This window comes from Gossypium hirsutum, chromosome A02, assembly GCF_007990345.1.
Source record: "Gossypium hirsutum isolate 1008001.06 chromosome A02, Gossypium_hirsutum_v2.1, whole genome shotgun sequence".
NCBI lineage: Eukaryota > Viridiplantae > Streptophyta > Magnoliopsida > Malvales > Malvaceae > Gossypium > Gossypium hirsutum.
The window spans coordinates 21408914-21435485 of NC_053425.1; the positions used below are offsets into that span (position 1 = coordinate 21408914).

At 34.2% G+C, this 26572-nt stretch overlaps 1 protein-coding gene and 1 non-coding gene across 2 annotated transcripts; one reads left to right on the forward strand and one right to left on the reverse strand.

The window, feature by feature from the left end:
* The first annotated feature begins 4836 nt into the window (after positions 1–4836).
* On the forward strand, positions 4837–7549 carry LOC107951036 (cytochrome P450 81C13). Its single transcript, XM_016885925.2, has 2 exons — positions 4837–6107; positions 6763–7549. Exons 1-2 carry the CDS (start codon positions 5211–5213, stop codon positions 7387–7389), a joined length of 1524 nt encoding a protein of 507 aa, XP_016741414.1. The 5' UTR covers positions 4837–5210; the 3' UTR covers positions 7390–7549.
* Positions 7550–25448: 17899 nt separating this feature from the next.
* LOC121216349 (small nucleolar RNA R71) lies at positions 25449–25555 on the reverse strand. The gene has a single exon (XR_005912521.1). It is a non-coding gene; the product is annotated as a small nucleolar RNA R71 (small nucleolar RNA).
* Between the last annotated feature and the right edge of the window lie 1017 nt (positions 25556–26572).

Here is a 26572-nt window from a genome sequence, read left to right on the forward strand (position 1 = left end):
ATGGCGAAGAGCCGGTTAATATCTTAGCCTGAGAGGTTAAGCAATTGAGAAATAAAAGTATAGAACTTGTGAAAGTACTGTGGCATCGACATGGGGTTGAAGAGGCCACATGGGAGCCCGAGGAAATTATAAGAGACCAATACCCAAACTTTTTTAACGGTAAGATTTTTGGGGACGAAAATCCCTAAGGGGGAGTATTGTAACAGCCCGATTTTTGGCTTAGTCGGAACAGTGGTTTCGGAACCACTAACCCAAAGTCAGAGAAATTATTTTTAATATAATTTTATGTGTTATAACATGTTTATATGAGTACATGAAAATTTTGGTGAAATAATTCTAGCGATTGCATGCTTAATTGCGAAAAAGGACTAAATCGCATAAAGAGCAAAAGTTTTATTTTTCTAGAAAATGGTGTTAAATAGCTAGACAATCATAATTAGGGGTCTTTAAAGGGAAAATAGACCCATTTCAATAAGGGTGGTCAGCCATAGGGATAAAGATGAATAAAAAAAATCAAATTTGGTGAAGTTGGTAGCCTATTTTGATTAGAAAATAAGATTAAATAAAACAAAGACTTCATCTTTTTCATCCCTTCTTTCACCACCGAAAATTTCAGCCATTTTAGGGGTTTTGGAGCTTCAAAATTTCAGCCACTCTTTACCCTTACAAATCAAGAAATATGAAATCCAGACTTAGACCGGGGGAAGGCCAAGAGACTAAATCCAACTAGCTGCCCACTTTTTGTATACCGAGGTAAGTTGTACGTAAGTAAGGTAACTTTATCGTTATTATGTGTTGAATGATTTATTTTGCATAATATGGTTGAATATGATTATGAATAATGCATGATGAAATTAATGTGGTAAATTCTCGGTTGAACCTAGGAATAGATTGGATATCCATGCCATGACATTTGGAGGATATGTGTGCCAGTGTAAGACCATGTCTGGGACATGGCATCGGCCCCGATATGTGTGCTAGTGTAAGACCATTTCTGGGACATGACATCGGCCACGATATGAGAGCCAGTGTAAGACCATGTCTGGTACATGGCATCAGCATTGATATGTGCACTAGTGTAATACCATGTCTGGAACATGGCATCGGCCACATTATGAGAGCCAGTGTAAGACCATGTCTGGGACATGGCATCGGCGTTGAGATGAGAGCTAGTGTAAGAACATGTCTGGGACTTGGCATAGGCCTCGACATGTGAGCCAGTGTAAGACCATGTTTAGAACATGGCATCGGTAATTCACTCTATTATGTAAAGCTTGTCAGATATCTTTTAGTATTCCAAATGCTTTCACGGGTTATTTTAAAAGCTTATGTCAATGGTATGGAATGATATAATCATGTTGTGAGTGATACAGGTTTTTATTCAAAACTCATGAGATATGAGTCTAGTTATGTTGCCTTGATGGTAAGAATGACATGAGTAAGTTCTAGCTATGAAAATGATCTTGGGACAATATTGAAATCTTTGGTTATACTTGTGATATATATATATAAGCGTGTAGTGATATTTACCCATGTTCACTCAATAATGTTGTATTGATTTATAATATGCATGGTTGATGTTATTACTTATTTATATGCAACTAACTAAGCTTTATGCTTACTTCCTCTCCTTTCTATTTTCTTAGTGCCGCCAACCTAGTATCGAGGATCAAGGGATGTTGGAGACATCGACCACACTATCACCTGAAGCTTTTGGTATAGCTAGTTTAAATGTTTTGATTGTGGCATGTATAGGGACTTGAATATTTTGTTTAGTGTCTTGTTAGTTTAGCCATAAGTGTTGGCTCATATGATGGATATGATATTCATTTTGTATAGGCCATTAATATTGGCTAATATTGATTATTATTAAATACATTTGATGCAAATTTCTCATGGTTGTGGTTGATTTGGTTATATGTGTTATGCTTGGATTGGTTTTGGTTGATATTGTGTAGGTTGGTGCAAGTAAGGGTGGCAAAGAGGCTTGGTAAATAGTATTATTTTTGTCCACCTGAGCAAACACACAAGCGTGTGTCTAGGCCGTGTGTGACACACGGTTTGCCCCACGGGTATGTAGTCCGGCCGTGTATCCACTGCACCTCAATTTTACAATTCAATATGCTAGTAAACACACGGGCAGAGACACGGCCGTGTGTCTCAGCCGTGTGAAGGACACGACCTAACACATGGGCGTCTGCCTTGGTCGTGTGCCCTTATTTGGTTGATGACGTTAGAAACAGAATGTCAAGGTTTTTGTACACAGGCTGAGATACGGGCGTGTCATGGCCGTGTGAGGGACACGGGCCATGGACACGGGCATGTCATGCTGTGTGAAAACCCCTGTAGGTTCGAATTGAGAAATAAATCCACACGGGTTAGGGACACGGGCGTGTCCAGATATGCCTAGACCGTGTGAGCTACACGGGCCTTCAACACGATCATGTTAAGACGACACACGGGCGTGTGCCCTGTTTACATTAAAATTTTTTGAATTTTTCTAAAGTACTCAGTTAAGTCTCGGATCTTTTTCGAAGTGTGTTTTGGGCCTCGTAGGCTCGTTTTAGGGTCTCTATGTTTATTTTCAAAAAGTTTTAATTTGGACGAAAATTTATGGCGCAAAAATGTTTGTAAGCATGTGTTTAGGTACGGTAACACCTCGTATCCTCTTCCGTCGTTGAACTCGAGTAAGAGGTGTTACAATTTTGCATGGCTACTTATTTACAAATCAAAATGAACCATATCGAAACTAGACTATGCATGCCATAGGTATAAGATTCAAACTTCAAAAGTACCGAATAATGGTCGATAATGTGACGATGATCCTAGACGATCCCCGAGCTCAAAGCTAGCTTTTTATATCTATAAAACAATGAAAGAATGCACGAAGTAAGCTCCGAAAGCTTAGTAAGCCATAAGAAAATAATTCATTACAAGAACATGTATAATTCAAATTGAATAAGTGAAGTTTAACTAGTCTCATACACACATACTATCACTTTTCTCATATAAATTATATCTTTTCACATTAAGTACTACACTTATCTTAATTCTTCATGAACTTATAAACTTCTCACATACCTGAACCATTTAGCTCCAATTCACATTCGGCCTCGACTTGGCCGTGCCCGTTGAACCATTCAGAATTTTTAAGGATACACGGAAATCATATAAAGCTCGTACAATGCCATATCCCGGATATGGTCTTACATGTTAACATATATCGATGCCACTGTCCCAGACAGGGTCTTATACGAATCATATGCGATGCCAATGTCCCAGAGATGGTCTTACATGTTTTATCACTTCGATGCCAATGTCCCAGACATGGTCTTACATGAAATCACATCTCAGAAATCCTAATGTCATGACATCAGTATCCTATACATTTCCTAAGGTTCATTTAAGGCTTTCTACTTCGTAATTAAATCAATTCAGGCACAAAATTAATCATCCAATGCTACCAATTCGACAACATGTCTATATGTAAAAATCAATTCAAAAATATATAAAACATATACATTTGCATTCAAAAACACTTATTTACTTATGAACTTACCTTGTACGGAAACGAACGGATCGGAACGACTATTCAACAACTTTCGACTTCCCCCTATCCAAATCTGGTTTCTTCCTTTCTTGATCTAAATAAATTCAAATTTAACTTATTTAATTACATGTTCATTTAATTTCATCCAAAAACACATAAATAGGCATTTTTCACTTTAGCCCCTAATATTTCACATTTTCTTAATTTAATCCCTATTTCAAAACAACTCAAAATACACAAAATTTCAACATGCTCATGTTAGGTTGAATTTTCCCTAGGTCCCTAGCAGCCGATTAATTCAATTTATTTCACATTTAGACCCCTAAATGTTTCAATTTCACAATTTAATCCATAATAAGCATTTTTATAAAAAAAATCACTTAATTAAACATAATAATCTAACATCAAACTCTTATAAACCATCATCAAACAACAAAAAGCTTAATTATTCATCAATGACATTTCATGAGTTCATCAACCAATCCAAAAATTAAGGCATGGGCTAGCTAAAAGACGAAGCAACGATCTCAAAAATATAAAAATTATCAAAAACCGAGCAAACAACATACCTAAATCAAGCTCCCTAGGTGCCGAACTTAAAAGCTTCAACAATGGATTCTTTTCTTCTCACATTAGGCCATAAAAGATGAACATGCATGATGTTTTATGTTTTGTTTTATTTATTACATATTAATATACTATTTACCATTTTAACCTTTATAAATTAATTTGAAAACCATATAACATAAGCCCATAACCGTCCACTCCATTGTTTAATGGTCAAATAACCACATAAGGACTTCACTTTTAATTAATTAAAGCAGTTAAGCACTTTAACATATAATATGCTACTTTTATATTTTACGCGATTAAGTCCTTTTATCAAATTAAGCAACCAATCGATAAAACTAAAATACTAAATTTTCACACATATAAATTCACATGCTGTAAACACACAAAATAATATAAAAATAATTTTACAACTTCGGATTTGTGTTCCGAAACCACTGCTCCGATTTAACTAAAACTAGGTTGTTGCATTAACCATGAAGATTAATGGTGAGATAGAGGTGTTTAAATGCAACTATAATTCTTAAGGGATTAGATAAAAAATTAAAGAATGAGAAAATAAAATTTTTTCCAATATGACAAAATAAAAATTTTCTTGTAAAATTTTTTTTGCGTTGCTTGAGAAATCGGAGCCACCTATTAAATTATTTTTTCTCTCCTTAAATATCCATATTTTTTACGACTATTTTAAAAAATACATGCGAGATGAAATCGGTGACACTTATTAAAATAATTTTTTTCTCTCCTTAAATATTCATATCTCTTACGACTATTTAAAAAAATACATATTATCGCAGTCTATTCCAATAGTAGCACCCAAGAAATATTATTATTTTTGTAAAATGCAATAAATGAGTCATCATTTGGGTGGTTCTGGGTCTAACCGCACTATGTCTATCTACTCAAGAATTTGATGCTATAATATGCAGGCCATGATTTTTTTTATTTAAGCCAATAGTGATTTGTTTTTAGTCATTTTGGAAAAAGAAGAGCCTACACTATGTCTATCTACTCAAGAATTTGATGCTATATAATTTCAGGGCCTCACCCTCTTTCTTCAGTCATTGTCTCTAAACAAAGCGTTCTTCATATGGTTTTCCTGTTTGTTTCCATGGAAAACCTGTACCATTACCTTGTAATCATCTTATTCATTCTTCTCACCATCAAACTTTTGACTCATAAAACCAAAAATTTGCCTCCCAGTCCCTTTTCTCTGCCAATTATTGGCCACCTTCACCTCATCAAAAACCCACTTTACCAATCACTGACCACGTTATTATCCAAATATGGCCCTGTTTTATATCTCAAATTCGGTTGCAGACATGTCCTTGTTCTTTCTTCTCCTTCTGCTGTTGAAGAATGCTTGAACAAGAATGATATAATATTTGCAAACCGGCCTCGGACTATGGCTGGGGATCTTATGACGTACAACTACACTACTTTCGTTTGGACTCCTTACGGATCACTTTGGCGGAACCATCGCCGTCTCAGCGCTGTTGAGATCTTCTGTTCTAACAGCGTTGAAAAGTTTTCTTCCATACGTGAAGAAGAAGTTGCGGACTTTGTTCGTCGCTTGTTTGAGGTCTCATCAGGCAACGGCACCCAAAAGGTGGACTTGAAGTACTTGTTTTGTCTCTTGATGACGAATGTTATGTGGAGGACGGTGGCCGGAAAACGTGGGGTCGAGGATCCTAAGGAAGTGGAGGCAGAAAAGATGTTCTTCACGGAATTTAAGAGCTTGTTTTTTCCGAGCCTAGGGACCAACATATGTGATTTCTTCCCAGTTTTGAGGTGGATTGGTTTCCTAGGGATTGAAAAGAAATTGAAAGAAATACATAGGAGAAGAGATGAATACCTTGAGAATTTAGTAGATGGGATAAGATTAAATAAAAGTAAGAAGAATATTTCGCTGATTGAAAGGCTTCTGTCTCTTAAACAAGACGACCCTGACTTCTGTTCCGATCAAGTCATCAAGACCATGGTTTTGGTAGGTTGCAATTTGCTTTCCAGTCTTCTATATCAACTTGTTTCTAAATTTTAAAATTTTAGCAAGTAGCATTCAAATTCATTGACTATGGTTTTGGTAGGTAGCAACTTGCTTTCTAGTCTTCTATATGAAGTTGTCTTCTATACGAACTATGAAGTTGTCTTTAAGGGTATTGTGTAAAAGTAATAAGTTATATGCGTTATTAGAAGATTTTAAAAATAATAGTCAAAATTTTCAAAATACCAAAAATACATGATTAATCATATATGGATTAATAATGGAATTTGACAGTAGAGCATCAGGTCGAGTGATTTTTTTCCACCCTAACACAACCTGATGCTCTACTGTCATGTCCAGACCTTAACCTCGACCCAACTCCGACTTCAAAAAAAAATGTAATTAATAATATTTTTTCTGTTTTGAGTGGCAGAACTGGGTACATTAAACTTTTCATATGCCTTTATTCGAATATATGTCACATAGAGTTGTTAAACATTAATTCCCAAAAAATAAAATGTCCAAGTAACATAAAAAAATGGGTTTAATACTGATATGGATGATCTTTGTTTGACAGTTTTCGTTTAAGTTATGAGTAATCTACCAAAGCAAAAAGTAGGAAACAAATTATCTGTTTTCTGACATTGGCTTGCAACAGATGATGTTCATTGCAGGAACTGAATCTACGGCTATTACAATGGAGTGGACAATGGCACTCCTGCTGAGTCATCCAGAGGCTTTGCAGAAGGCAAGAGACGAGATCATTCGCCATGTTGGAAATGAGCGCCTGCTAAATGAATCAGATCTTCCCAAACTTCCATACCTTCGTTGTGTTGTAAACGAGACACTAAGGTTATATCCCGCAGCACCGCTTTTATTGCCTCATTGCCCATCTGAAGATTGTGTGGTGGATGGATATGAGATACCTAAAGGCACAATGCTCTTGGTCCATGCTTGGGCCATCCAAAGGGATCCTAGCATATGGGAGGAGCCAACCAAGTTCAAGCCTGAAAGATTTTATGAGGGAACTTTGGAAGACAAGGAAGGATTGAAATATCTTCCATTTGGACTTGGAAGGAGAGCTTGTCCTGGCAGAAACATGGGCTTACGGTCCGTTTTGTTGGCAATTGGTGTTTTTATACAATGCTTTGAATGGGAAAACGTAGGGTCAGACAAGGTGGATATGACACCAAATACTATTGGATTGACTATCCACAAGGCTAGGCCATTGGAGGCTTTGTGTCGCCCACGGCCTGATGTGATTAAACTTCTCTCCCAACTTTAGAGCGTCCAACAGTTTGAGATTCTACCTATAATAAAGTGCTACACGCATTGCCCTTCATCGTTTACTGGTATCTATCCGATTCCAGATTAGCCATTTGAACTTTTTTTAAATGGCATATATTATGCACTTGAGCATTTAAACTGTTTTGTTTTGATATTTAGATTGATGCTTCTATCTGTGGGAACATTTTTAAATATTTATAGTATTCTAACAACTATAAATGAATGAGTGTAATTAATCAAAAGATAAATATTTTGGTTATTGGTAAAAAATTATATCATTTGATTTTTGAAAAACAATTATAACTATTCAAACAATATTACAATATTACTTTAATAGTTATAAAATTAAATGAGTAATTATTATTATTTATTTATTCATAAAGACACCTATTGAAAGATGTCTTTATGAAGAGACATGAAGATTCTTATAAATAAGAATGTGATTTCATTTGGAAAACACACAGACAAGTTTTAAAAGTTTTTTCTATTCTTCCTCATTTTCTAATTTTATTAGATTGTTTTACAAAGAGTTACTGCAGAAATTCTTTGTAGAAATTGAGTTTCTTGTTATACATTGCTTAGTGCTTAGTGGACTATTCTTGTCAGTGCAAAATGCAAATAGTCATTGGCTTCATTGTATCAACGAGGTTAATTTGTTTGAAACTCATTTGCACACTGAAAATAGGTGGGGGCGAATATAATCTTAAAAATAATGGCTTGATACACGCCTTGGAGTCTTTTCCTATTTCTCATTTTTCTGTTCGAGTTTTGTTCGTGTGTTTGAGATTTTCCTCATTGGAGATTTGTACTAACAATTTTAAGGTTATATTTCATGATGATTACCACAACACATGAAAGTGGAACACTAAGGGAGTTGGCTTCCAATTTTGACAAACTTGATCAGTTTGATGGTGACAATTTTCAATGATGACAGAAAAAGATACACTTCTTATTATCGACTTTGAAGATTGCCTATATTTTGGGTACTCCAGGACCTGAAGAGAATGAAAACGAATCTGTTGCTGCAACTCGAGAAAGGCAAAAATGGGACAATGCTGATTATATGTGCATGGGCCACATGTTGAATGGTTTATCTGATGGTTTGTTTGATACCTACCAAAATGAGGTCACCGCTAAAGAATTATGGGACAAATTGGAGACAATATACACGATTGAAGATGCTGCAAGTAAGAAATTTCTTGTCAGTCATTTCAATAATTATCAAATGGTTGATGGTTGTTCTATTATGGAACAATTCCGTGATATTAAAAAGATGTTGAATCAATTTAAGTAATATGATATGAAAATGAATGAAATGACTGTTGTATCCTCCATAATAGACAAACTTCCTCCATCTTAGAAAGACTCTAAAAGAAGTCTAAAACATAAGAAATTGGAAGTATCTCTTGAGGCTTTAGCAAATCATGTTCGTACTGAAGAAGAATATCGAAAGCAAGATCAGAACCTAAATTCTAAAAATGTCAAAGTGCATGTTATGGAGGAAGTACAGACTACTAAACCATTCAAGAGAAATTTCAGACAGACTAATAGAGCACCTAAGTTCAAAAAGAAACAAAAGGGCTCATGCTATCATTGTGGTAAGTTGGGAAATTTCAAGTATGAATGTTGATTTTTAAAGAAGAAATCATCTTCTAAGGCTGATAATAACAAAAAGTTCGTTGCAATTATATCTGAAATTAATATGGCACAAGATAATAATGCATGGTGGATTGATACCGGAGCAACCAAACATGTGTGCAAAGACAAAAGCATGTTCACAAAGTTCACACAATGCGAAAATGGCAATGTCTTGTACATGGGAAATTCTTCCACCACAACAATTAAAGGCAAAGAATCTGTTGAACTACAATTCACTTCTAGAAAGATTTTAACCTTGAATGATGTACTTAATGTACCAGAAGTTAGAAAGAATTTAATGTCTGGAATTTTGTTGAATAAGTTTGGTTTCAAACTTGTTTTTGAGGCAGATAAGTTTATTTTGTCTAAGGGAGGAATTTTTGTAGGGAAATGATATATGTATGAGAGCATTTCAAACTTAATATTATTAATAAGGATAAAAATATTATTTCTGCTTATATGGTTGAATCTTCTTGATTATGACATTATAGATGAGGTCATTTGAATTATAAAAAATTGAATGACATGCATAAGTTAGATTTAATTCCTATTTTTCATAATAATATTGAAAAATGCAATACATGTATGTTGACTAAAATTACAAGAAACCCTTTCCTTAAGGTTAAAAGGAAAACAAAATTGCTTGATTTGATACATAGTGATTTATGTGATATGCATAATACTCCTACATTAGGTGGAAAGAAATATTTTGTTACTTTTATTGATGATTGTTCTAAATATTGCTATATATATTTATTGCATTCAAAAGATGAAGTGCTTGATAAATTTAAAGTTTATAAATTTGATGTTGAACTTCAGTGTGAATCATTTATTAAGTGCTTAAGATTTGATAGAGGTGGAGAATATTATAATCCAAGTTATTTTGAATACATTGGAATTGTCCATCAAGTTTTAGCCCCTTACACACCACAACAAAATGGTATAGCTGAAAGGAAAAAAAGTCTTAACTGAAATGGTAAATTCAATATTATCATATTCAGGTCTTAGACAAGATTTTTAGGGTGAAGCTTGTAACAACCCATTTTTCAGTGAAATCGAAAATAGTGGTTTTGAGACCACAAATATGACATTGAAATATTTATTTTATTATTATTTTAATTTATATGGAGTATTAGGAATGTCGTAAAAAAGTTTTGTAAAGAAATTTTATCATTTGCATGTTTAATTTAGTGAAAAGGACTAAATCGTAGAAGGTGCAAAATTAGAGTTCTATAAGTTAAAGGTATCAAATGACTATGAAATTAATTATTTAAGGGATTTATGTGGTAATTATACCATTTATATATTGAGTGGACAAATATGAACATTAGTTATGAAATTTCAAAGGTTAATAATAAGGTTAAACATGTAATTTAATAAATAAAGGTTAGTAAAATTAATAAAAAAAACAAACTTATCATCTTGTTGTCCATCTTCAATTTAAAATAAGGAAAGAAAAACTCCATTGAAGTGTATTTGAAGGTTTGGTCATTGTATCCTTGCATGTAAGTGAATTTCGATTTCGTTTTTAATTATTTTTATATTTTCAGGATCGTTGTAGCTTAAATTAGCTAGCCCAGGGGCTAATTCACAAAACTGTTAAAATACTAGGGTTTTTTCATGAATGAATTCATGTTGTTTGTGAATATTGATAGAAGAAAATGAACTTTTGTTGGTAGATAAACAACTTTTGTTAAGTGATTTTTAATGAAATTGTCATTTAGGGATTAAATTGAAAACTAGAAAATATTCATGGTGTAATTTGTGAAATAATGTAATGTATGGGCTGCTATGAGCTTATATGAAATTCGGCTAGGCTTGGGTAGGGATGAAATTGCATGAATTTCATTTTATGAGTTTAAGGACTAAATTCTAAAGAAATCAAAACAATAGGGGCAAAAATGTAATGTTGCAAAAATATGAATTTGAATTGAATTGAATATAATGGCTATTAAATTGATTGAAATTATTCATTTAGATCAAGATAGACCTCGTACGGCTTTAAATCGGGGTAAAGAGAAAGCTTCGGATTAATTGACTCCGTTTCTACATTTCGTTGTCGAGGTAAATTCGTACGTTTAAATAGCGTGTTAAATTATGTTTTAAATGCTATCATTTTATAATATCAAATTATGTCTCGGCGAAAAAATCAAACGGCGTATCGATGATCATAAACCAATGAAAAGGGATAGCTTCGACTATCGATTATGGAATGGGATGGTGACAACCATCGAATTATGAAAAGGGATAGCTTTGGCTATCGATTATGAAAAGGGATGGTGATGGCCATCGAATTATGTAAAGGGATAACTTCGACTATCGATTATGAAAAGAGATGGTGACGACCATCAATTATGAAAAGGGGTGGTGACGACCACCGAATTATGAAAAGGAAAAGCTTCGACTATCGATTATGAAAATGGATGGTGACGACCATCGGATTATGAAAAGGGATAGCTTCGGCTATCGATTAGAAAAAGGGATAGTGACGACCATCAACTATAAAAAGGGATGGTGACGACTTTGTGTCCCTACTTTGAATGTGACTCCGCTCGAATGGACGTCATTACTGTATGAAAAGGGATGGTGATGACCATCAAGAGTTACACGGCCTGGCACACTGGCATGTGACTTGGCCGTATGACCTAAGTTAGAGAGTTACTCGAGTAAGGACACGGGCTGGAAGACGGCTGTGTGTCCCTACTTCAAACGTCCATATTGCCTGAGACACGAGCATGTGTCTTAGTCTTGTGTGTCACACGGTCGTGTGACCCCTGTAGCTTGAAGAATTCTAATTTGTTCCCAAAAATTCTATACATTTCAGATTTAGTCTCGATTCATTTCTAAAGTGTTTTTAGGGCCTCGAGGGCTCATATAAGGGACAATATGCTTATATTTGAATGAACTATAACATGATTTTTGAAATGTTTAGAAATGAATGTTTTAAGTTTTAAATTTTTCGGTAATACTCCGTAACTTTTTTCCGATATGGATACGGGTTAGTGGTGTTACATTTAGTGGTATTAGAGCTACAATCAATTCTTGGGCTAAGCTACAACGAGTCTAGCAGTACATGCCATTATATAACTTGTGATAGTGTGATAACTCTTGACTCGTTTGAAATATGTTTTCATATGGTAATGACATCCAATCGAGCCAACTCTGACGAAGTCGAAAGTAATGCGCAAGCCTCCATTCACGGAGCAGCGTTGAGTGGTACAACAACCTCCACCCCCACTTGTTCCTCAATCGATCCCTATCATTCCTCAAGGTTTGGAACCAATGTGAGTTTATAAACCGCCAGTCGACAAAATTCGCAAATATGGTTCTGAAGAATTTAAAGCTATAGTTGGTGATGATATGGAGAGAACTAAATTATCTTGTACACCGGCAGAGTTTGTAAAATGTGTCGTATCTCTACTAAAGAACTCAGCATATTAATGGTGGAATACTTTGGTTTTGGTTTGCCGAGAGAACGTATCGAATTGGAATTCTTTCAAATTGAGTTCAGAATAAAGTATATAAGTCAAAGGTTCCTTGATCAGAAACGTAAAGAATTCCTTGAGCTTAAATAGGGTCGTATGTCAGTGTCTAAATACGAAAGAGAATTTATCAGATTGAGCAAATATGCCCAAGAATGTATTCTAACCAAGGTTGCTATGTGTAAACGATTCGAGGAGGGGTTAAATGAAGAAATAAAGCTTCTTGTCGGGATACTTAAACTGAAAGAATTTGTTGTGTTAGTTGATTGAGGTCATAAAGCCGATTTGATGTTATTGTCGTTCGATGAGTTTGATGTGATTTTGGGCATGGATTGGCTGACTCTGCATGATGCTATTGTGAACTGTAGACGAAAGATTATTGTGTTAAAGTTTCAGAACAGCTTTGATAGTTTGAGTGGTATGCCTAGTGTTATTTTGGCTATGTCAACATAAAAATATGTAAGAAAGGGCTGTAATGCATACCCTGTATATGTATTTGATTCTAGAGTTTTTGAGTGGAGGTTAGATCAGTTTTAGTGGTTTGTGAGTATCCAGATGTGTTTCCAGAAGAGTTACCTGGGTTACCGCCGATTAGAGAGGTTGAGTTTTCCATTGAGTTAGTATCGAGAACATCTTCGATATCAATTGCTCCTTACAGAATGGCTCCTACTGAGTTGAAAGAGTTGAAAGAACAATTGCAAGAGTTGACAAATAGGAATTTTGCTGAACCCAGTTTTTCTCTTTGGGGTGCATCTGTTCTACTTGTTAAGAAAAAGGTTAGATCTATGAGATTATATTGATTATTACCAGTTCAGTAAAGTTACAATTACGAATAAGTATCCATTGCCATGAATTAACGATCTGTTTGATTAGTTGAAAGGTGCAATAATATTTTTGAAGATTAATCTTCGTTAAGGTTATTATCAGTTGCGAGTTAAAGATTTTGATGTGTCGAAAATTGCGTTCAGGACCAGGTACGAACATTATGAATTTCTTATGATGCCGTTGGTTTAACTAATGCACCCGACGAATAGAATTTTCAAACTGTATTTAGATCAGCTTGTGGTGGTATTTATTGATGATATATTGATCTATTCATGAGATGAGATCTAACATACTGAACATTTGAGAATTGTTTTGCAAACTCTACGCGAATAGCAATTATTCGCCAAGTTTAATAAGTGTGAATTTTGACTTAAGGAAACTAGATTTTTTGGGACATGTTGTATCAGTTGAAGGCATCAGAGTTGATCCGAGAAATATTTTACCTGTTGTTGATTGGAAACGTCCGAGGAATGTATCAGAGGTTAGAAGCTTTCTAGGACTAGCCGAGTATTATAGATTGTTTGTTAAGGGATTTTCGATGATTGCTATGCCGATGACAAGATTATTGCAGAAAGGTGTGAAATTCGAGTGGTTTGAGAAATGTCAGCAAAGTTTTAATCATTTGAAAGCATTGTTAACCGAGGCATCGATGTTAGTTCAGCCTAAGTCGAGTAAAGAGTTCGTGATTTTCAGTGATGCGTCTTAAAATGGTTTAAGATGTGTTCTTATGTAGGAAGAGAAAGTGGTAGCTTATGCTTCTAGATTGTTAAAGCTAAACAAAAAGAATTATCTGACACACGATTTGGAGCTTGCAGCTATTGTGTTTTTGTTGAAGATTTGACGACATCATTTATAAGGGAAAAAGTGTCACATCTTTACAAATCAAAAAAGTATGAAGCATTTAATTTTGTAGAAAGATTTGAATCTGAGATAGCGCAGATGGCTCGAATTATTGAAAGATTATGACTTGGTCATTGATTATTATCCGAGTAAAGCAAATGTACTTGTTGATGCTTTGAGTAGAAAATCCCTATTTGATTTACGAGCATTGAATATGTGATTGATGTTGTTTAATGATGGTTCAATCTTAGCTGAGTTAAAAGCTAGATCGATGTTTTTACGATAGATTTGCGAGGCTCAAAAATGTGATGACTTGTTATTACTAAAAGGAAACAGAATGAGTCCACTCCTGAGTCAGATTTTCAGATTGGATCCGATGATTTTTTACTTTTTAGAGGCAAAATTTGCGTACCGAAGAATTTAGAGTGGTAGCTTGTTTGTTCATCTTGGTAATGATAAGATGTACAATGACTTAAAACAAATGTATTGGTGGCCGGGTATGAACGATAAATTTCTGAATTTGTATCAAAATGTTTAGTATGTCAGCCAGTTAAAGCTGAACATCAGGTACCTTCTGGTTTGTTACAGCAAGTGATGACACCGGAATGGAAATAAGAGCGAGTCACGATGGACTTTGTATCGGGATTACCTTTGTCTCTGAAGAATAAAGATGCAATTTGGGTTGTCATTGATCGTCTGACAAAGTCTGTACATTTTGTTTCAGTACGTACAGATTATTCTCTTGAGAGGTTAGCCGAGCTATATGTTACTAAGATTATTAGTTTGCACAGGGTACCAGTTTCCATTATTTTGGATAGAGATCTGCGGTTTACATAACGACTCTGGAGCAAGTTATAGGAGGCTCTAGGTACGCGATTACATTTTATCACTGCTTTTCATCCTCAGACAGATGGTCAACCCGAACGAGTGATTCGGGTACTTGAAGATATGTTTCGGTGTTGCGTTTTAGAATTTGAAGGCAATTGGGAGAAATATTTACCGTTGGTTGATTTTGTGTACAATAATAGTTATCAATCAAGCATAAAGATGGCACTATATGAAGCTTTGTATGGTCATAAATGGCAAACTCCTTTGTATTGGACTAAGCTCAGTGAGAAAAAGATTCACGGCGCTAATTTGATTCGAGAGACTGAAGAAAAAGTGAAAGTAATCCTAGATAGTTTGAAAGAAGCTTCAGATCGACAAAAATCGTATACGGATTTAAAACGTAAAGATATTGAATTTTGTGTCGACGATAAAGTATTCTTGAAAGTATCGCCTTGGAAGAAAGTTCTTCATTTCGGTCGTAATGGAAAGATAAGTCCTGTGATTTATCGGGCCGTATGAGATTATTGAAAGAATCGGGCTAGTAGCGTATCGTTTAGCTTTACCGTCAGAGTTAGAAAATATTCATAATGTGTTTCATGTATCAATGTTACGTTAGACCTTTTGCATGTTATCTCACCAGCGGATGTTCAGATTCAGCCTGATATGTCGTATAGCTAAGAACCGATTAGAATCTTAGCTCAAGAGGTTAAAGAATTACAAAATAAGAACACAGCTTTAGTAAAAGTTCTCTGGCAACGACACGGTATAGAGGAGACCACTTGGGAATCGGAAGAAGCTATGAGAAAATATTATCCAAACCTCTTTGCTAGTAAGATTTTTTGAGATGAAAATTCTTTTAGGGTGGAGAGTTGTAACAACCCGTTTCTCAGTGAAATCAAAAGAGTGGTTTTGAAACCACAAATCTAACGTTGACATATTTATTTTATTATTATTTTAATTTCTATGGAGTATTAGAAAGGTCCTATAAAAGTTTCATTAAGAAATTTTATCATTTGCATGTTTAATTTAGTGAAAAGGACTAAATTGTAAAAGGTGCAAAATGAAAGTTCTATAAGTTAAAGGTATCAAATGACTATGAAATTAATTTGTTAAGGGATTTATGTACCATTGATATATTGAGTGGACAAATATGGACATTAGTTATGAATTTTCAAAGGTTAATAATAAGGTTAAACATGTAATTTAATAAATAAAGGTTAGTAAAATTAATAAAAAAAATAAACCTATTATCTTATTGTCCATCTTCAATTGAAAATAAGGAAAGAAAAACTCTATTGAAGTGCATTTGAAGGTTCAGTCATTATATCCTTGCATGTAAGTGAATTTCAGTTTCGTTTTTAATGTTTTTATGTTTTCTAGACCGTTGTAGCTTAATTTAGCTAGCTCAAGGACTAATTTGCAAAACTGTTAAAAGAATAGGGTTTTTCCATGAATGAATTCATGTTTTTTGTGAAGATTGATGGAAGAAAATGAACCTTTGTTGTTAGATAAACAACTTTTTTTAAGTGATTTTTAATGAAATTGTCAATTATGGATTAAATTAAAAAATAGGAAATATTCATGGTGTAATTTCTGAAATAATGAATGTGTGGGCTGCTATGAGCTTATATGAAATTCGGCTAGGCTTAGGTAGGGATGAAATTGTATGAATTTCATTTTACAAGCTTAATGACTAAATTATAAAGAAATCAATACATTAGGGGTAAAACTATAATTTTGCAAAAATGTGAATTTGGATTGATTTGAAAAGAATGACTATTAAATTGATTGAATTTATTCATTCAGTTCAAGATAGACCTCATATGACTTTAGATCGAGGCAAAGAGAAAGCTTTGGATTAATCGACTCCGTTTCTATATTTTGTCGTCGAGGTAAGTTCGTACGTTTAAATAGCGTGTTAAATTATGTTTAAAATTCTATTATTTTATAATATCAAATTATGACTCGGTGGAAAAATCATATGGCATATCAACGATCATTGACCAATGAAAAGGGATAGCTTTGACTATAAATTATGAAAAGGGATGGTGACGACCATCAATTATGAAAAGGGATGGGACGACCATTGAATTATGAAAAGGGATAGCTTTGGCTATCGATTATGAAAAGGGATGGTGAAGACCATAAAATTATGGAAAGGGAAAGCTTCTGCTATCGATTATGAAAAGGGATGGTGATGACCATCGAATTATGAAAAGGAATAGCTTCGGCTATCGATTATAAAAAGGGATGGTGACGACCATTAACTATGAAATAGGATTGTGACGACCATCATGATTCCACTTCATATGAGGTTCGGTAAGAATTTTTAATGCAAGTTACTTTGTTAGTATGGAAGGTAAGAAGCATGTATATTCATGATTTTGGAAAGTATGAGTTTATATGATTTAAACTTATGAAATCATGTGTTGATATAGAATTTATGTGATTAAGCACTAAGTTGGGATGTTGGTGATGCTTAGGCTTGTGTCAAGCTTGTGTTGGATTTGATTTATATTTATTTTAAGCTTATGCATTGTATTGGTAAGCATAGTTTATGTATTACGAACTTACTAAGCATTATATGCTTACTTTGTGTTTTTTTTCTATGTTTTATAGTTAGTCGAAAGCTTGTTCGAGTTGGAATATTGTCAGAGACATATCACACTATCTATCGGCTATATTGGTAGATTTTGATGTTTTCAAGTCTTGGTTATAATGGCATGTATAGGTATTTTGTTTTTGATGAAATGGCCAATATGTTTGGGTTGTAAATATGGTATTTTGGGTGGTTGGTTAGTTGTTACGTTAGCATGTATATATGGCTTTATGATTGTTAACATTTTGGCATTTTGGTGCTTAAATGGTGTGCGTTTGAATGGTTAATTGAATACATGTTATAAATGGCTCTTTTAGTATGTTTGACTGTGGCCAATGTGGTATGGTTTGGTATGGAATTAAGTAGAAAATGTTGAGTTGATAAATGGCTAATTATATGTATGTTGTAAGTTAATTTGATAACTTGTGATTGTGGTGCCTTGAGGCATATTGGTTATATGAATTGGTAACATTTTGTTCTAGCTTGATTATGCATATTTTAGGTACATTTTGAATGCTTGAAATAGATGCAAATAGATAGTATGTGTGTGCGTAATCTGGGTGAAAGAAATGGCTTGAAAATGGCCTAATTCTTGTCCACATGGCCTAAGACACGGGTGTGTGTCTCAGTCGTGTGCTTCTTGTAGGTTTCAAAGTGTTGCAAGTCAAACAGTTACACGACCTAGCACATGGCCTGGCACACAGGCGTATGAGGCCATTTCGAGAGTTACACGGCCTAGCACATGAACGTGTGACTTGGCCATGTGACCCAATTTAGAGAGTTACACAGGCACAGACAGAGGTTGGGACACAACTGTGTGTCCCTACTTTGAATGTCCACACGGCCTGAGACACGGACGTGTGTCTCAACCGTTTGTGTCACATGGCCGTGTGACCCCTCCAGTTGAAAGAATTGCTATAATTAAACTCTTAATATCACTTACCTCTATATATAATTTGGTTGTTCACCAAATGGATGTTAAAACTGCATTTTTAAATGGTGAATTGGAAGAGGAAGTGTACATGGAACCCAGAAGGATTTGTTGTTCCAGGACAAGAGCATAAGGTATGTAAGCTTGTTAAATATTTCTATTGACTTAAACAAGGGCCAAAACAGTGGCACCAAAAGTTTGACAAGGTTGTTTTAGCTAATGACAATAAAATAAATGAATCCGAAAAGTGTATATATAGTAAGTTTGACAAGTTTGATCTTTTCAATTTTATACCAACATCTACTGTAACACCCCAACCCATATCCGTTGCCGGAATAGGATTATGGAGCATTACCAGATTTTATAGAACAAATACAGTTAATTCATTTCATTTACTATTCATATCTGAAACCAATCATTTTCAATCATATCGTCCCTTAAATGGACCATCGAGGCCCAAATTATGCATTAGAAACAAATCGGGAGTATATCGAAAACTCAAATTTTTTTTGAAAATTTCAAAATTTTTATTAGATATAGGGGACACATGCCCATGTAGGTAGGCCGTGTGGCTCACACAGCCAAGTGACATGCCTGTGTTTCAAGCCGTGTGGGCAGTCGATGTGAGATACACGCCCGTGTCCATACCCATGTAACTCTCTGGCTTGAGTCACACTGCTAGCCACACGCCCGTAGCTAGACAGTATGAACAATTTAATTTTAAAAAATTAAGTGCAGGATTCAGACAGCCAAGACACACGCCCGTGTTCTGGGCCGTGTGTCACACACAGCTGAGATACACGCTCGTGCCTCTGTCCATGTGAGTAAATCGAAGCATTCTATTTCTAAATTTTCAAGATGCAGAGGACACACAACCAAACCACACGTTTGTGCGCATGACCATGTGTCACACACGGCTAAGACACATGCATGTGTGTCTACCCCTGTGGACAAAATAAGGCCATTTCCAAGCCTTATTTCTCACACAAATTTGCCTTGTACCTACATTAACATTTTAATACATTTCTAAGCCATTTCAATACATTTAAATCAAGCAAAATACAAGTATTATGTATGACATATTAGCACATATGTTTAAGTGATTAAACTTACCAAAGTTGCACTTATGTATATATGCAAAATTTATCAATTATACTAATTCAATTCAATTCCATCCATCATTTGGTTTATATACCTTCCACCTTAAAACCATTTTCAATACACCTCAAACATGATAAGTCCTTATATAATTACATCAAAGTATGCTTAATACTAGCCATTCCAATGGCTAGTTACAACCAAAATATTTCATCATTTAATCTATTTAACCTATACATGCCATTATATCAAAAGTTAGCTTATTTAATATACCGAAAGGTCCGAGGGATAGTGTGATGTAACTTTGACCAAATTCCAACCTTCACGAGCCTCTGAGTACTATAAAATAGAGGTAAATAAAACAAAGTAAGCATTTAATGCTTAATAAGTTTGCATAACGGGAATTTAACTTACCATACATTTATATTTAAGGTAAGCATACAAAAATGCATCCAAGCAATTTGGCTAATAGCCTAAAACACACAACTTCATCAAACATGTTAGTCATTACTTCACATAAATTTCAAGAATCAAAGATGAGCTCATCATGTAGTAACTTTCATAAACATGTGCTTTTTATATCATATTTCCATATAACATGTGCATTTCCATAACAGATCATCTTAAGTTCATTTTAACCATGTTAGAATTCTTCCTGTTGAATTTATTTGAAATATATATGAATACACATGTAGTACACTCAAAGTGTACAAAACTGTAAATCATCAATTCATATTCAGGGGTACCCAATTAGGGCACGTAATCAGGAAGCACTCTCTCGAGCCATATAACAGGATGCTCATGTAAGCCATGTAACATGAAGCTTATCCGGGCTATAATAGGAAACTCATAAGAGTTTAAAATAGGAAGCTCGTTGAGCTTAACAGGTAACTCCGAAGAGTTATTATCATAGAGCTCTGGATAGCCATATAGCAAGATGTTCAAGTGAGCCATATCAAGAAGATCACAAAGAACCTCTATCAAGATGCTCATAAAGAGCTGCGTTTGTGTCCACAATTTATGCAGGATCACAACCGATCATATAACAGGACACTCACAAAGAGTTGCAGTAGTCCGCAACACATGCAAGATCACTATCGATTAGGATGCTCGCAGGAACCATATAACGGGAAGCTCGAGAGGGCTTATAACGGGATACTCGTAGGAGCTGTGGTGTGTCTGCAACATATGTAGGACTACAACCAATTCGGGAAATCCTGTATCCATCGAATTCCATTATTCAAATGAGATTTAATAGTTATCGGGCTTTATCAGATATGTAATCAATTTCATGTATATGGAATTTATACAATTCACGTACACAACATTCAATTCAAGCATATAAATATACACAATTTAGTTACACGAACTTACCTCGTTACTTGCTCGTATATGGAGATTTACGAATCTGATACTTTTTTTTTCTCGATCCAATTCCGTACTAGGTCTATCCAAATCTATACGAGTAAATTTAAATCAATTTAATGAAATTCATTTTCAAGTCAATCAAATTCACATTTTAGGCAGAAATACCATTTTCCTCCTATACTTTTAATTAATTCTAATTTCGTCTCTAGGCTCGGAAATTGAAATTCATGCAACTTAATCCTTATTCCAAATATAATCAATATATAACATTTACAACCCATGTATTTCACAAAAATTAGATATTTTCCATGAATTTTACATCTTTACAATTTAGTCTTAAATCACAATTTCATCAAAATTTCCTTTACAAAATTGTTTATCTATCAACAACCTTTCATTTTCTAACATAAATTTCAAAATTTCAGCGTACTCATCCATGGAAAACTTTTAATACTTTGATAACTTTGCAAATTAATCCCCAAAATAAATAGATTGGGTTATTACTATCTTGGAAATGTAAAAATTACTAAAAACGGGACATGATTACTTACCCAATTAAGCTTGATTGAATCTCTCTTTCTTAGCTATGGTTTCCATAGAAGATATTTGGGGAAGATTATGAAATAAGATGATATTAAGTTATTATCATCTTTATTTATTTCAAATTCCAATTTAGCCATTTTCTTTTTCTAATTTTCCATGGATAATTCATCGTAAATATCTACTAACTCCATTTAATGGTCTAATTACCATATAAGGACCTCAAATTTTGAATTCTATAGCTATTTGATACCTATAGCTACTAGAACTCAACTTTTGTATTTTATTCAATTTGGTCTTTTCTATAATTAAACATGAAATCGATAAATTTTTCTTATCGAAATTTTCATACATCTTTCCTATCATAATGTAGACCATGCAATAATATTAAAATAAATTTTCTTTCTGACTCGGACTTGTGGTCCCAAAACCACTATTCTGATTTCACTAAAAACGGGCTGTTACATCTACACCCTTGAATCCTCAAATAAAATTAGTATCTAATGTGGTAGGAAAATTGATCAATTGAAATATGCAAGTCTAATTGGTTGTCTTATGTACATAATGACTTGTAAAAGACCAAATATTGCATATGTTGTGGGAAATTGAGTAGATATACAAGTAATCCAAGTAGTTTGCATTGGCAAGCTTCGAATAGAGTACTTAGGTACTTAAAGAAAACTATTAACTATGGATTGTCTTATAATGGATATCCTCCAGTTTTAGAAGGGTATTCGGATGCTAGTTGGATTACAAGTTTGGAGGATCATGCATCTACTAGTGGGTGGATCTTTATTCTTGGTAGAGGAGACATTTTTTGGGGTTCCAAGAAACAAACATGTATTACTGATTCCACCATGGCAACATAATTTATTGCATTAGCCGCTGCATCTAAAGAAGTAGAATGGTTAAGAAATTTTCTTTATGATGTACCTTTATGGCCTAAGCCAATTTCACCTATTTCTATCCGTTGTGATAGTGAGGCTACTCTAGCAAAAGCATATAACTAAGTATATAATGGAAAGTCTAGAAACATTGGATTAATACATAGCTATGTCAAACAATTAATCTCTGATGGAGTGATCACTATTAATTATGTAAGGTTAAGTAAAATTTTGGCGGATCCTTTGACAAAAAGTCTTGCTAGAGATGTAGTAAAAAGGACCTCAAAAGGGATGGGACTCAAGCCCATTAATTAAAGTCACCCATGATGGAAACTCGACTCAACGCTTGGTAGAACATCAAGTCTTGAGTTCAATAAGACAAAGTACATCATTAGTATGTGACTGTTAGCACTATAAATAAATTTATCCTAAGATTAAAGTGCTAGGTACCTGTAATGATAAGGGAAGGATGAGTAATGTACTCTTAATGGACCAATAATATAAATATGTTTGATTCTTATAATTATGAGAACACTCTTGATGGGATCTACCTATGTGACCGTTTTTAGGAACTCAAGGGCTTGGCTTTAACAGCACTCATGAAAAGAGGACATAGACACATGGCAATAATAGTGTCCCTAGATACTATGCATTGACCAATGTTGAAATCATTGTGTGAGATGTGTTCGGTTAATCAAATAGAATAGTTGGCTTAAAGCTTAGTCTACCACGCAATTTCGATTAACTTTAACATATTTTCACTAAATAAAGGTTCAATCGTAAGACATTTTCATTTATGCAAATTGATTTCTACAAATATCAAAATCTAAAATATTTTAAAAATGGGGGGAGATTGTTGAACATTTTCAAATTTTTGTTGTATTCCAATAATTATAAATGAATGTGTGTAATTAAACAAAAGATAAATCTTTTGGTCATTGGTCAAAAGTTATATCATTTGATTTTTGAAAAACAATTATAACTATTCAAACAATATTACAATATTACTTGAATAGTTGTAAAAATATTGTTTGAATAGTTATAAAATTAAATGAATAATTATTATTATTTATTTATTCATAAAGACACCTATTGAAAGATATCTTTATGAAGAGAGATGAAAATTCCTATAAATTGGAATGAGATTTCATTTGGAAAACACACCAACAAGTTCTAAAAGTTCTTTATATCCTTCCTTATTTTCTAATATTATTAGATTGTTCTATAAAGAGTTACAGCAAAAATTCTTTGTAGAAATTGAGTTTCTTGTAATACATTGCTTAGTGCTTAATGGACTATTCTCGTCAGTGCAAAACACTAATAGTCATTGGCTTCATTGTATCATCGAGGTTAATTTTCTTGAAACTCATTTGCACATCGAAAATAGGTGGGGGTAAATATAACCTTAAAGATAGTGGCTTGATACACACCTTGGAGCCTTATTGTATTTCTTCTTTTTCTATTTGAGTTACGTTCGTGTGTTTGAGATTTTCCTCATCGGAGATTTGTACTAACAGTATCTAAGAAGTAACCTCTAGGCAATAAATACATTAGATAAATGTTCAATTAATATGGAATGGGCAATGCCGTTTTCTCTTGAACTTGAGTTAGAAGTTTATATTTGAGGGATCAAAATTAAATTATAAAATTTTAATGAGTTAAAAGTACAATTTTTTCTTTGTATATGCTTGTTGGTCTAGAATTTTAAAGAGGTTAAATTGAAAAATTTTCATTTATGGGAACCCAAAGCATATTTTTACTATTAAATTAACTTTTCATTTAAAAAAATTTAAGGGATTAATTGATAATATTCCCTTGGCACCATCTCTACCGGAGGCAATGTAGGAGGAGGGAGCAGATAGATCACCATGTTCAAAATATGACGCATGCTAAACGAGTCATATCAGCCATTTCCTTCTAGGCATGGCAGAGATCTCTGTCAAGTTAGTGGCTCAAATTTTAATTAAGCAATTAAAAGTTATTGAAAATTTGAAGTAAACTCCCTAAATAAACCTGAATAATAAGTTCCACCATTCAGGAAATGAAAGACTGGATTAACTTAAAAGTAGGTGGCACCTACATTGTCATAATAGACCAGACATGACAGTTTGTTATAGCCATAGAAATTCTAAATTGTTATTCTACTCAACGTTTGTGGAAAACTGAGCTAACGTTTAGAATGGGAAGGAATAGTTGAGCTAAGGTATTTCCCTTAATTACAAATCTTTAACACCTACCTCCCTATTTCTCCTACTTAAAGAAAATTCAATGCATTTCTTATGAAATTTTATTTCTTTCCTTTTCTTCCTTTTGTTTAATTGCGGAAAACCTTAAATATTAGGAACACTCAATTTTTATTACTTTAGCCATTTATCTTTCTTGCGATGTAATTTAAATTTATTATTATTTATTAACTTCCTTTTTCCTTCTCTTGGCAAGTTTTCATAGTTTATGACTAAAAGAAACTCGTCGGGACCATTACTGTTTGACGAAGAAACCGATCGCATAGTTCATAGAAACCAAAGAGAAATAAGGCGAAGCTTAAGATACATGAAGAACGAGCAAGAAGACGATACTCAACCCCCAACCGAAGAGATGGCTGAAAACCAAGGCAATCAACTACCTCCTGCAATTGTGGCTAATCAAAATCCTGCTCTACGTACTATGTATGACTATGCTAAACCTTCTTTAACAGGAACTGAGTCAAGTATAGTTAGACCTGCTATTGCTACGAATAATTTTGAAATGAAACCTAACACAATTCAGATGATATAGCAGTTTGTTCAGTTTGATGGTTTGCAGGATGAGGATCCCAACACTCACTTGGCGAATTTTTTGGAGTTTTGCAACATTTTCAAAATTAATGGTGTTTCTGATGGTGCCATTTTCCTTCGGTTATTCCCTTTTTCACTGAGAAACAAAGCTAAATAGTGGTTAAACTCATTACCACGAGGGTCCATCACTACTTGGGAACAAATGACTGAAAAATTTCTACTAAAGTATTTTTCGCCGGCTAAAATAGCTAAGTTACGTAATGATTTTTCTTCTTTTATGCAGATGGATTTAGAAACACTTTATGATGCATGGGAGAGATACAAGGATCTATTGCGAAGGTGCCCTAACCGTGGGTTACCTCTATGGCTGCAAGTTAAAACATTTTACAATGGTGTGAATCCTTCAACAAGATAGATAATTGACGCAGCTGCTGGAGGAACCATCAACAACAAAACACCTGAAGAGGCTTATGACTTCATTGAAGAAATGTCACTGAATAATTATCAGTGGCAAGTCATGAGGACTAAGCCAACAAAAACAGCCGGCGTTTATAATGTCGACTCAGTTACTATGCTGTCAAATCAGGTAGAACTTCTCAATAAAAAGATTGATGGTTTACTTGGTTCTACGCAGGTACATCCAGTAATGAGGTGTGACTCAAGTGGAGGAGGTGTGCATACAGAATATCAATCCTCCAATCCTACAACCGAAGAGGAACAAGTCAACTATGTGGGTAACAATAAATTTCGATCTCAAAATAACCCATACAGTAATACTTATAATGCAGGTTGGAGGAACCACCCAAATTTCTCTTAGGGTGGTCAAGGGAATCAAAAGCCACAAAATTCTCGGGGTTTTCAAAACCCACATCATCAATAAGAGAAGAAACCGAACCTTTAGGAGATGCTCTCTAAATTCATCTCTGTGTTAGATTCCCGTTTCCAAAATACAGAGACAACACTTAAGAATCAACAAGCATCGATCCAAGGGCTCGAAACTCAGATAAGCCAGTTATCCAAACTGATCTCGGAAAGACCACTAGGAAATTTACTATCCCTTGCTTAATTGGAAATTTACTATCCAAACAAATAAAAGGAAGTTTGAGGACTTATCTACAGTAGAACTCAATGAGGAGTGCTCCGCCATACTCCAAAACAAGCTTCCAACCAAACTGAAAGATCCAGGAAGTTTTACTATCCCTTGCTTAATTGGTAGTCTGAATGTTGAAAAGGCACTAGCTGATTTAGGCGCTAGCATTAATTTGATGCCATATAAAATGTTCAAACAACTTGGTCTTGGGAACCTAAACCTACTAGGATGAGTATTCAACTAGCCGATAGATCTGTTAAATATCCTAGGGGTATTATAGAAGA